The following is a 13,455-nucleotide window of genomic DNA, read 5'->3' as shown; positions in this document are numbered from 1 at the left end:
GAGCGGGGCGTTTGTTTTGCGCGCTCCTCGGAGGAGGGTGAGGGAAGGGCAAAGGGGGGGGTGGAGGGGAAAGGGGGGGCGGGATAGTTACTCGAGAGCTGAAGGTCCTCCTGCGATCATCTTTAAGCCCCTCCAACCTACACTGGAGCTAGTGGAGATAAAGCATCGAATCACAGGCATCAGTGCATCTGTCCCGGCAACCACAACACTACAGACAGACAGACAAGACAGACAAGACAGACAAGACAGACAAGACAGACAAGACAGACGGACGTACGGTAGGACAAACAAACAGACAGACAAGCATCCACTGCAACAAGCAGCCCTAGCAGGAGAAGGGAGAGGAGCAGCGAGGAGAGAACTGAGATAGATAGAAAGAGAGAAAAGGAGAGATAAATAGAAAGAGTTGAGGGCTTTCAGGCGGCCTAATGCAACCTGCGGCAGCCATGCTGGAGGTCCTGGACAACGATGATGTCCAGCTGATCACATTTTGACTTATAGTATCAGGTTTTTCAACTTTTACATGGAACATTTCTAACTTTGCAAAGTTGTTGATCTTATTGTTTTATTCTCCTGCCTCTAGGTCTCGTTTGTTTATTTTTTATTATTTTGTGTCTGTGTGTTTATGTATTTATGTATGGCACGTCCTCTGTTGTATTTTTAATGGCTGCTGCAAGATCAGTTTCCCCTGAGGGAACAACAAAATGAAGTTACAATATTATTTTAGCTTGAGATAATGTTATCATGTTATCTTAGTATTTAATCAGCTAATCATCACTGTTAATTCCAAATATGACATTATTTTGATCCTACTTGTACATGGTTTGCTCATAGAACTATGATTAATTATCAAAGACACTCCTCTACCTTATGTTACAGCCATGGATGGATTATAAAATCTGGATACCAGACTCCAGGATGATGATTATTCATTTCAATCAAAGCTGCTCATCAAGCACATAATGCTGGTTTGCTTCTGTGTAGTTCGGCCCACTCCATGTCATGTCTCTTTCCCTCAACCTCATGTTTAAAAACATATCTCTTCTAGGTCATGCCATGATAAACATCAAACATCTCAATGGTTTAGAGGGTCCTAATATAAAAAATAATTATAACATTATAACACGTGTCTTTTCTTTCTATACTTTTTGGCCACAGGTGATATTTTTGTTGCAGTACTGCAGGTGGCTACTGGTATACCTTTAGCTACCTTTAGCTATTTCAAGTTACTTTCAACATTTATATTAGCTTGGTAGTGTATAGGACATCAAGCAGATGGACTGACAAAGTAAATATTGCAGTCCATGTAATCACAATCATTTGTTTTAATTGCTCTTATCATAAGCTATGTAGCATCTAGCTGTTGTGATCGAGCTAGCAAACCTAAAAGGTAGCTACTTTGTTTGTTTGACTCTTCCCAAGCTAATGTTACAAATCTTTCACACATTAGAGCAAAGACAATGAACAGAAAGACGACAGCTAAAGACAAGACCTGCAGTCTCATTTATGTTGATGTTATCTGTTTTTCTAGCTCAGCTGTTCTTTGCACAACCTATTTTCCAGTGGACGTCCATGACGGCGCCAGCTGTGGTTGCTAGGAGATTTGTGCCACAACTGCAGAGCCTTCATATATAGAGAGAGTGAGAGGTATGATTTAAAAAAAAAAAAAAAAAAAACAGAAAAAAGACAAAGGTGGGGATTAAGGGAGCTAAATACAGCTACAGCAAGACACAGATCAAACTTGCAGACATTGAAAAGCACATATGAAAACTAACGATCGACAGCTAGGACATTTTTGTACAAGGTGTACCTTGCTAAAAAAGAACTACAGAGGACATCTAAAATTAAAAAAAATGACACAATTAACGCAGTACAATTACATCAGAATCTCACTATCTAGCTGGTCTCTTTAAACACACAGACAAACCACAACAATCACAAGTTTTCTACTTCCTAATCCAGTTTCAGATACTCTCTCCTTATAGTAATGTATCTTTAATCTCTCCTGCAGCTAGGATTAATGCAGCAAGTATACAGTCACCGTAAACTAAGAAAAAGCTAAAAACCTTGATGCAGTGTGGAGTGATGACACTAAGACTGACACGGGTGGAAAACGAGACCTCAGTATGGCAAAAAATAGCTCAGTAGAAAAGATCATACCATCAGAGAGCCATGGGGGGAGACAGTTTGCATATGGAGATGAACACAGTGGAAAAGGTACGGAGGGGGGATGGGGGGGGTGATAGGAAGTGAGGAGAATATGTGGAAGTGGAGTTCAGGAGCAGAATGGGGTGTTTTGGACATATAGAGGGGGTGGGGGGGATGCGAAAAAGCAGACTGTCAAACAAGCTCACACTCATTTCTAATCTACCCTCCGCTACAATCCCCCGTTACTGGTGAGAGACCAACCAAGTAAGACAAGAGAATGGGCTCATATGAGGGATGCAAATGTTAACACACACACACACACACACACACACAAACACAAACACAAACACACACACACACAAACACAAACACACACACACACACACACACACACACACACACACACACACACACACACACACACATCATACATACAGACACAAGGAGAGCAGGTTTAACAGTTTGGAAAGTCCCGCAGTAAGCAAAAATAAATGAAGTAAAATAGAAATAAAGTGACTGGAAGTCGTTCTTGACATGTGTGCGTGAGTGTGTGTGTGTCTGAGGATTTGGGCCTGACAACCCTCCACTGGTCTTAATGGCACGTTGCAGTATGCTGGGAATGCAGACACACACACACACACACATACACACACAAAAATCTAAAAACACCAGCCTCCACGCCAGAAACACTAATCACTCTACCCGCCAACCCCATTGTCGCCGCGGAAACAGCCTGACGACGGGTTGTCATGGAGATCTGCCAGGAAGATCAATGGGCTGAGGAGTGGGGTGGCGGCGGTGGCGGTGTGTACGGACACAGAATAGTGAGTGTGGCCAGGTCAGCGAGGCACATGGCCCAGGGGCTGCGAGCGACCTGGGGGAAATCGATGGGGCCAATAACCGTCCGGCTGAGGAGACGCTCTAGGAAATGATGGGATGCAACCTCCGCAGTGCTGAGCTCAGCACAAAACAAAGGAGCTGTCAGACAAATTATGCAAAAAGAGGAAGATTTATCCGTCCACCGTGAGGATGAGAGGGCTGTGACAGGGCAGGGAGGCTCGTTTCAGCCGGCTTCAACTGCCTCGCGCCGCGGGACGGAGCGAGGAAAGGGAGAGGGGATGGCAGAGGACAAAATGCTGGCGTGATAGCGACAGAGTGGCAGAGGGCAGGACAAAACGCTACTGTGGCAATCTAGAGCTATGTCCTCTTCCCTCGGGATTGAAGGCAGGAGCCTGAGGAAGGTGGGGAGGGGGAGGCGACAGTGGGAAAGAGAAAGAGTGACACAGTGGGGAAGTGTGTGTCTTGGCAAAGGCCTCTGCTCTCTCCACTGACTGTGGTGCACTTGTGGCTTCTCTTGGGCTTCACAATTGCAGCCCAATGTCTCATCAGTTAACCCAACACCAAACACACAACTCGCACACACACATACACATACACACACACAAATCCATACCAGGTACATACACCCACATATGTTCACATCCTCTGCAGAAAAAACAATACATCACCAGCCACTGATACACAAATCACATCAAATGACCTGGTGGGTGATGGATGAGAGAATGAGTGCTGGTGGAGATCTCAGAGAGAGGCAATGGGGAGGAATGTTGCTGACCGCTAAACATGGTGATGCACAGGGCAACTTCTGAGGGGCAACGATGTCCAAATTCTTCCGACTTGTGATCGCGTCTCCCTTTGCTATTTCACCCACTGTGTTGCCATGTGTATCACCACACTGCTTCTAAACCTTGCTCTGAATGGCTCACGCAACAGACATCTCCCCCAGTAGGAATCCACTATATGGGAAAGTGTTATGGGTTTTTTTTTTTGTTTGTTTGTTTATAGAACAAGACTAAGACCCCATTTATGCCTGGTATTAACATATGATCTGTATCTGGATAATAATATCAGACCACCGGCCTTTACATTCAGAGCTGATATTAATAAGCGTTCTTGTTATCTCAGTTTCTCCCATATTGTGATCAGATTTCACTATGTAAATTAGGTAGCAGGACATGGCGGACTGCGACATACTGAATTTGTATAATTTTCTGCCAGCCCTGCTTGAGATAGGAGTTCTGTGACCTTGCAATGTTCTTGGGTGCATTTTTTGTTTTGTTTTTGCTAATATGGTAAAACTGTACAGGTTGCATCTACACCTGGCTGAGATCTCAACACAATGTGAGCTAGACCACCGCCAAATGTGGTCTTGATGATAGGATAGCATTGCAATGTTGGCTGCATGCAATTGCACCTTGCATTACGATGGGTTTCATTATAATCCAGATAAGATATCCAGATACAGACTGCAGGTGTAAACTGGGTCTATGAGCCTACAATATTAACCCGCTATGATCTATTACACTGTGACATTTTCACTTTTCTGGATTTTTTTTTTTTCCTCTTGTATCTCCCGCTACTGCTTAGCAAAGCCACCATATTCTGTGCATGTGGTAATTGTTGTTCTTGGACTATCAGCAAAGACAATAAGCTAAAGTAAGCTAACCTGCTCCAGTGCTACATGCTATAGCAGGGTGCTCTCTTCCTCAGCTGCCTCTCTGGCTGCTGGTTGTGTGTGTCGGTGTTTTGTCACTAGTGTGGTGAGGTGCTTTGTGGGATGCCAGTGGCCTGCATGCTAGTAGGTAAGAGGTTGGTAGAAGGTTAGCGGGTTTACCTGGTCCAAGGTAGAGTACCTTGACTTGAGCGTGATGACCTCATCCAGGTGAGCCCTGAATTCTCTCCGTGAGGCCTGAGGGAAGCCACAGGATAGTCACTCAGCTTCATGCCACACACATACTCACACATGTGCAGGCAACAAAGCATGCACACCCACCCTGATCAACACAACATATCAGTTAGTGGCAAAACACATTTGCACACAGTCTCCTCATTTTGCACGCAAATGCACTAAAAACACACTAAAGGCGCGCACGCACACATGCACACGCACACACGCACACACACACGCACACATATTCCAGAACTAAGCCAGTACTAACCTGACATACACTCTGCAATCGGATCAAAGGAAATTTAAAAATAAAAAGATGTGGCAAACAAGTCACTAGAAAACACTAACCACCACCAACAGAACAGAACCAAAGATGGATGAAGAACAGAACCAGTTTGTGCATCTGACGACAGTTCCAGTAGAGCACTGCTACTGTGGACACATCTCTCAGTTAGTGTGTGTGCAAGTGGAAGCTGAGTGGAAGTTAATCCAAGTGAGTGCTTGACCCCTGGCCCTACAAAAGGCCTCTCTCTGGCTACATGTGACAAGCTGGGATAGGAGCAACAGATTACAAGTAATGGCACTACAGTAATCCAGTTAGTGACCTGTTTGGTAGTGAACTTTAAATCATACCGCTTGGAGCACAGTAACTGGATTACAATTGCTTTCAGTAAAGGAGGTGATGCTTGGATTTTTCCTGCCGTATTTTTGTCAATTACAATAAAGCAGGAATGAATTTCATTTATATCAGAACTTATGTGATTAATCTAACGCCAGCACAACCAGTGGCCAGATACTGAAAACAAAACCCCCTGAATCATATAGATTTGGTTGTCAAAATGAGACAAAACATAATCTGAACTGCACATTTTACAGTTGAGAAATGCCAAAAACGTGACACTAACAGCAAATATACTAGAAAATTTGAAATAATACACCACAGTGGAAAAATATTCTTAAAGTTGAGATGACAAAAAATGACAAAAAATGTAAAAATTAAACCTTTAAAGTTTGAAAAAATCCAAACAATAATAAAATATATTGAACTATAGTGAACCAGGTAAGCCTGTATTATAAACATACATTTAATTTCTAAATTACTGATTGTATTTGGTGTTTCTGTGATGCATTTTCTTATTTACAGCTATTTATCTATGACAACCTAATATTGGCTGGAAATATTGGCCCATCAGTGAAACTCTCAACAGAGATTACAGGTAATGAGACTACAGTAATCCAATTTCCAGTGATTTGTTTATGAGCTAGTTTTGAACTGTAACTCATATGGCTAAGAAAATAGTAATTACATTACAATCACTTTGAGGAAAAGAGGTAATTGATTGGATTATTTTACTGGATTTTGCATTTAGAAAACAGTAAATAAGGCTCAATTATCTCTAAACCTAAGTGATGGAAATGAGATTAAACTGAACACAACCTCCCACCACCTTCTGAGATGGACATTATTTTTTAAATCTGCTACCAAACTCTTTTCCACGTTACTGGGCAATTACAGTTAATCAATGGATTTCAATATCACATTGGACAAGTGTCAGCACTATTCTATGCCCATGTCTTTATCACTCACAGATCAGAGTCATTGGGCCATGACCAGAGTAACAAGCACAGGAGTGCTGTAAGGGCTTACCGCACATACAGCACCTATTCTGTTTACAAGCTGCTGTGTGTGTGTGTGTGTGTGTATGTGTGTGTGTTTGTGTGTGTGTGTGTGTGTGTGTGTGTGTGTGTGTGTGAGAGAGAGAGAGGCCCCTTTAAAGGAACTGAGGTGTGTAAACAGAGGGAGAGAAATGCACTTTGTTTGTGCAAGCAATATCAATTTCATTCAAATACATAATTCAAGCATCTTTCAACTTCAGATCTGAGGTTGAAATGCAGTTGAGGAATATGCCAAGTGATGGAGGTGTGTTTATTTTGGAGGGTGTGTGAGTTCGGAAACAAGGCAAGGGTTAGATACAGAACTTGTACCAGGATGAGGGCAACGGGACGTTTAACTACAAGACAAAATCAGAGTAAAAACATAACAAGAACACATCCACACAAAAGGAGGAACAGGGGAGAAAAAAAAAAAAAAAAACCCACAGAGAGACAGCAGGTGTGTATCAGGCAGGACAGCACACACAAGAGAGAAAGGATAGGAGGTTTAGTGAGGGGAAGCAATCATGCCAGGCAGAAAGTCAGAGGTGCGGTTGGAGAAGGGAGGGAGTAGAAACCGATGCCATGATGACGGCCGTAACGATGCATTAGAACACATGCAGGAGTACCTCAGCAATGCTTAGGGTGGATGAACAGGAGGGGAGCCGCGCCTGGTGCCACGAGAGAGAGAGAGAGAGAGAGAGACAGAGATAGAAAGAGAGACAGAGAGAGAGAGAGAGAGAGAGAGAGGAGGGGAGAAGAGAAGAGGGTTAACAGAGCCAAAGCCGGGTTGAGCAGAGGGGAGCAGGTTGGGCTTGGGGGGCGGGGGCCAGACAGAGGCACACAGAGACTGACGGGTGGAGCAGACAGTGCCCTCTGTCTTTCAGGATGGACATCAGGTCTCTGTGTGACTATCTTGGATGGGCTAAGGCAGCCAAGGGCATGACGGACAGGACAGGACAGGACAGGACAGGACAGGACAGGTCAGGACAGGTCAGGACAGCAGGTAGGAGTTGCATGGGGGTTCACTCCCCATCAGAACAGTAGGAGAACAGGTTTCACAGGAAACATCACACATTTTGAACATCGTGTCAATTTCTCATCAGCTTAAACTGTGTGTGTGAGTGTTTATGTTCACCAGACCCGACAGCGAAAGACGATCCACACGTCCCCTGCTTAAACCTGCACATCGACGTTTTAAAAATCAGTCTGGCTCATAAAGAGAGGAGTATCTTCCTGTTAAATCCTGTCGCTGAGATCTGAATGACTGCCACTATACTGTACCATTCCTGTGTATGCACGTCATCTTAATCCAGGATGGGAGTACTCGGTGTAAGCACAAACGTGTCAGTGTAGGAGACATATGTACAGCGTGTACCATGCGCTCTTGGTTGCATAAAGTATAAACGATGAGAACACTGGAGCTAACTTATGCTTCAAGTCCTGATTTGATGTATCAATGAATAATTTTCTTACAAGTATGCATTTTTGTTTTCTTTGTCTCAAGTCGCAACACATAACGCCACTGAAATCTCCGGCAATATCACAGACAGCCTGCGGTTTTCCGCCGGTATATTTACCGCTATGCTAGGTCATACAATGACATAATCAACATCTTTCAATCGATTGTAACTGATAAAACATGCAAACCCCACCATACACAGTTCTATAAGTAAGAAATCAATGCAGGCACCAGTCGTTTATCCCTCCTTCCCATCATGTTGCACACAGAAGACATTGAACAAGGCGCACTGTAGAAACCGAAATCACACGGGAAATAAAATGAGCCAGGAAAATGCAACATAATTCATTTCTATCACCTATTACTGCCCTACCGGGGTCACCCATGATTGGACCATTTTCATTCATGCTGTGGTAAGGCACTTTTAATAACAATGCCTCCACCAAAAGGCACATGAAGACTTTTATTAACTCCACTAATGAGGCTGCATGGAGGTTATGTTCCTGCCTCTTGTTGCCCATAGATTTCCTGACATTTTGATGTGGTTAGATCAAATTTTAGAGGTGATCAGAATTTGGATTTCTCTTTTCTACCTACAGCCGTTATGCCGTTCACGTGCTATGTCCAAGACAGCTGCTGTACAGCATTGCATTCATGAGCTATAGCCAAAATTTCAAAAAAACAAAAACACCACGCAAACACAGCCCTCTATATTTGGCACAGGTTTTTTACTGTTCCCAAAGCCTTCCAGCTCAAAAAATGACATCACTGGGGAATCCATTAAGAAATATCACATCTATTCCCAACACAATAATGGCTGGCATTAAAAGCCAAGCTCACAATGAATTACTACTGAAGTTATAAGACGAATCCCGACCTTTCTTCATGAAACAGTAACATTTTAGCTGATATAATAAATTGACTTTTTAAAGGGGGAGTGTCAAGGAGATGAGCATCCCATCCCTCCTAATTGAAATGCTGTAGATTCACAGTAGTTGCTCTCATCAAGCTCACTGCTCAGATAATGGACACTGGCAGGAAACCACAGGCGGTCACAAACTGAAACTCAGGAGGAGAACTACACATGGTCCTCCTAACTACTGCGGCAGCACGGACACACTCTGCTGAGAGAAAGCTCGGTTCAATAACATTGAATGTACCTTTTTGTCCTCTTCACTTCCGTCACTTACTATTTGCCGCAGTGAGTTTTCTGATACTGCCAAAGGGGGGGGGGGTCATAAATATTGTACAATGGGCAGCAGCTTTCTGTCAAAACAGCATGTGGGCCTATACTGTTGTTTTATAATGAAACTCCTCTTATGTGATGCAAAATGTATGGAAGAAATATATTCCCGTAAGTCCACATCTGCCTCACCAATGTTGGCGTCATGTAACGTCCAGGCCAGCAGCAGCCATAGCGTCTGTTCATTAGGAAAACTTAAAGAACGCCAATGGAAATGTAACTTTATTTGGAAAAGTTTTCTGCTTGTTATATGTCGTTTTCCAAATCTCTACTACAGAGGCAATGAGAGCAAAGTTAGCGTGACCCATTCGGAGTATTAATAATATTTTTACTTACTCTAAATAAAAGTAACAATAACACAATTAAAAAACAACAATTACAGTACAAGTCCTGTATTCAAAATGTTACTTAAGGCAAAGCAACAAAATATTAACAGTATTTTAATGTTGCAGAGGTGGAGGTGATCTCACACTTAAACTTACAGCTGAGTACAAGAACCTCAGAATTGAACAAACTGAGAAAATGTGCTTTACCTCTATTAAGAAAATCAGAAAAAAGATTATGATTAGTAGTCAAGAATTTTCCTTAAACTGGGAAAGGAACAATGTTGCATTCCTTTTACCTATTGACATATAAAACAATTATGTAAGATAGAAACGGTAGGTTATTGGATTACACTTTCCTTGTATCTAAACTGAATTACAGAATCAGTTTGATCGACGTAAATATCCTCTGAATAATATCACAGACCGTCACTGTGCAGGCTTCTGATGAGTCGCTGTCTTCGCTTGTCAAATTAAATGTGAGTGCTGTCAGTGCTTTCGACTTATTTTAAGTTTTGTGCTTACGCTTTGAAAACAGCAGCTTATTGAAAACAAAAACCTGCCCCCCCCCCCCCACCGGAATAAATAAAGGTGAGGAAGAATCCACGGTGTAAAAGCCAAACAACCACAGCTGACTGGGAGCATGTGCTGCGTGCTCCATCGTCCAGCTCCAGTCATCCATCACCACCCTCCCATGGCCGTCTCCACGTCTACATGTATTAGAAATTAATGAGCTATTGAGTGAGTTGCTGGCGTGGCGGAGAGTGAGAGCCAACACAGCTGATTTGACAGGCCCGTGTTATGCGGCTCACCAGTCTCCCCCGCTTCTCATCACATGGTGACTGAGCACGCTCAGTACAGCTGGTCAGACGGTCTCATCCATTCCTCTTACTGCCCCTCATTTCCTGTCTGTCCTCTCCCTCCTCCCTCCCTCTCCCTTGTCTGACTGTTTGTCTCTCTCTTTCTGTCTCTCTGCTGTTTCAAAGCTCTCTTGTACTCTTTCCATTCTCTCTCCATTGCCCTCAAGGCAAACTCTCAGAGTCAGTGGGCGTGAGTAAGTCAAGACAAATATAATATCGCACACAAAACACGCAAACTTCACACATACAGATGCATGTCCCACTGCATGTGTGATGAAGTAAGCGCATATTTAAACACGCTTTGTCACTCATGTATTAAGACTTGTAGATACCTAAAAGTCTGTATAACAAAAATAAAAATTCCCATCCAGGGCACACGCTCTGTGCACACATGAACAAGCACACTGGACTCAGCGGAAGTGATTTTGACTTAAAGCCTAAAGCAATTTGACCCAAATGGTCTATGGACACTGCGAGCCAAATAAAAGAAGGGGGGGGGGCTCAATACATGTACATTAATCAGAGACAAGAGCACTTTCCTTCTGGCCGGAGCTACTTTCATCTGGTCTCTGCAACAATATATCACACATATTATAATACATCCTTTTTTCTATATGACTCACGTCCCCCCCCCACCCCCCACACCTGACATTTAACAGGCTAGAATCATTATTCTTCACAGCTAAATTAATATCACACTGTCTCTTCCATATAGTTATTGAAAGCTGTTGTCTCTCTTCTTAACAGAGAGGAGGGTAAATGCTTCAGCGTTGACATGCATGTTTCAATTTCCCCTCAGGCCATGCAAAGATTGGACTAAGCAGATTTTAGAGAGGGTAGTGCTCTGCCAAAAAAAAAAAAAAAAAAAAAAAAAAACCCTTATGAAATCATTCTGTGTTGAATCTTTAAAGTCTTATTCTCCTCAAAGAAGTAAAAGAAAAATCTGTCAGTGCAATACGAATATTTTAGTGTCTCCAATGCCAGAAAACTTGCCTCATGTATCAGTTTCATGCTCTCCTTCATTCTAAAGCAGCAACCTGTGAAGTTTTGTCTAATTTCACACATAGACACTTACTGGGCTTAAAAGACAATTTGCAGAGACTACAGGAAGTCATCGCATCCAAGGAACAGTCTGGCACATGATCCTTATTTGTCCCAATTCAATCAACAAGTTATAACAGGTTAATTTGTGAGATTTAGAGTAGGTGGATTTTTTTACCATTGCATAGAGTCAGGTTAGCTATTTCCCCTTCTTTCCAGTCTTTGTGCTAAGATAAGCTAACTACTACTGAATGCATCCTTATTCTTTTTTAGGTTTCTGGTGAATGATGACCAGATTTCATTTCGGATTTAAACTGGATTTTCCTGTCTTGACATAAACTATATCAGTGTTTTACTGTCTCTGTGAAATAGCAGGAATTAACAACTCATACATAAAAAGGCACAAAAAGGCATTAACTGGCCTGCACGGATCTATTTTCCCCACGCTGTGGGAACCTGTGTGTAACGTAGCATCGATAAAGCTGCAAATCTATGGCTGTACCTGACATTTAGCTATCGGTAGAGTCATTCTCCACAGCTACATCAATACCCTGCTGCTTCTCCTTGTCAGCTGTTTAAAGCCGTCATGGATTTCGAAGGTGCTGCTTCCACACTTCTTCATCCATACTGCCCTATTTCCATTTACAGTAGTGCTCCAGCTAAGCTGCTATGTTGGTGACCGGAGGGAAGCGCAGGATAACTCCAGGGACAAGGAATAACAGCACAGGCATCGGGATCAAGGGGTTTCTTATTCTGCTCTTGCATAACTTTTAAGGAGCTCTGGATGAAAGAAGCAGCTAAATGAAGAGGGTTAATGTGGATGGAGTGGCTTCTGTTTCTGAGAAAGTGACTGGCTGATTGCATGACTTAAACATTAAGGGAGCGTGTGGAGTCCTGTGAGATCGCTACAGTGTCTCGCTTGCTCACGCTCATCCTCTTTCCTTTGTCTTTTTTATGTAACCATGTCCACCACCTCCTAACACCACAGCCACAATATGAGGTGCGTGAGCCCCTTCATCATCTTCCCCTTCTTCCTCCACTTCCTCATCTCGCAGCCCACCCCTGCTAGTCAGCAGTCCCATCGCGACATTACTCACCCTCCTTACCCCCTAAACTCATCCATGGCCTGACAGCACACCTCCTTCAGGCATCATCAGCATCATCAGCAGCAGCACACACATGCACAAATATGTATGCAAGAGCACAAATTGTGTTTACAAAACACACACTGCACTCGCAATACATCCACCCCCATGTCCACTCAGCTAATAATACAAAATCCTTCACTTATTAAAAAGGCACACAAATGACTTTTGCACACACACACACACACACACACACACACACGCACGCACATTCACACACACACATACACACACACATACACACACACGCAGCCCTCTACACTCAAAAACCTGTAAACATTCTCTGAGAAATGCAGGAGGAAAGACATTACTTACCATCTTCTGCCTGGAGTCGGAACAGAATGAGCTCCCCGGCACATGCACACAAGAACACACACGCACACACGCACACACACAGACAGTCACACACACACTTTTACACACTCACTAACTGGAAGAGGGTGAGTGAGGAAGGGTGAGCAAGACAGTAAGAGAGAGAGAGAGAGAGAGAAGAAGGGAAGGCTGGAGTGAGAAGGACGCACAAGAGAGCGAAAGAGCAGCGAGGAGATGCAAAAGTCAAAGAGACAATAAGGAGGAGGAGACGAAGAGGAGGAGGAGGAGGAGGAGGGTATATAGTTGCACATACGGTGCCGTGTGCTGCGCTAGATCATACACGCATGACTGAAGGTCTGTGTGCGCGCATGTCTGTGCGAGAGTGTGTGTGTGCATTTCCCATGAGCGTTTTTGTTGAGGAGAGAGAGACGGATGTGACTCTTTCACCCTCTCAGCCCTCGCTCTTTCTCACCTCTCGCTCTGCCTCTTTCTCCGTTTCTGTCGTTTTCATACTCATTTAAGATGATTGAGTCGGGG

General features: G+C 43.4%; 1 protein-coding gene across 6 annotated transcripts in view; it reads right to left on the bottom strand.

The window, feature by feature from the left end:
* The window catches only part of gphnb (gephyrin b), a 91,283-nt gene that overhangs the window by 18,790 nt on the left and 59,038 nt on the right, over window positions 1-13,455 (bottom strand). For 2 of the 6 annotated variants that reach the window (XM_023415046.2, XM_023415047.2), the window contains exons 9-11: window positions 7,162-7,203; window positions 4,823-4,897; window positions 92-148 (exon numbers count right to left, since the gene is read on the bottom strand). The exons of 2 other annotated variants lie outside the window; for them this stretch is intronic. In XM_023415046.2, coding sequence (XP_023270814.1) covers window positions 92-148; window positions 4,823-4,897; window positions 7,162-7,203 — 174 coding nt within the window. The remainder of the gene's footprint in view (window positions 1-91; window positions 149-4,822; window positions 4,898-7,161; window positions 7,204-13,455) is intronic. 2 more of the 6 variants (XM_087176288.1, XM_087176289.1) reach the window with 2 other exon arrangements.

Source organism: Seriola lalandi, unplaced genomic scaffold (assembly GCF_002814215.2).
Source record: "Seriola lalandi dorsalis isolate HSWRI2012SDOR001 ecotype SW California unplaced genomic scaffold, Sedor1 jcf7180002054544, whole genome shotgun sequence".
NCBI classification, from domain to species: Eukaryota; Metazoa; Chordata; class Actinopteri; order Carangiformes; family Carangidae; genus Seriola; species Seriola lalandi.
The sequence above is the reverse complement of the archived record's forward strand: the minus strand, read 5'-3'. Positions and strand labels throughout refer to the sequence as shown.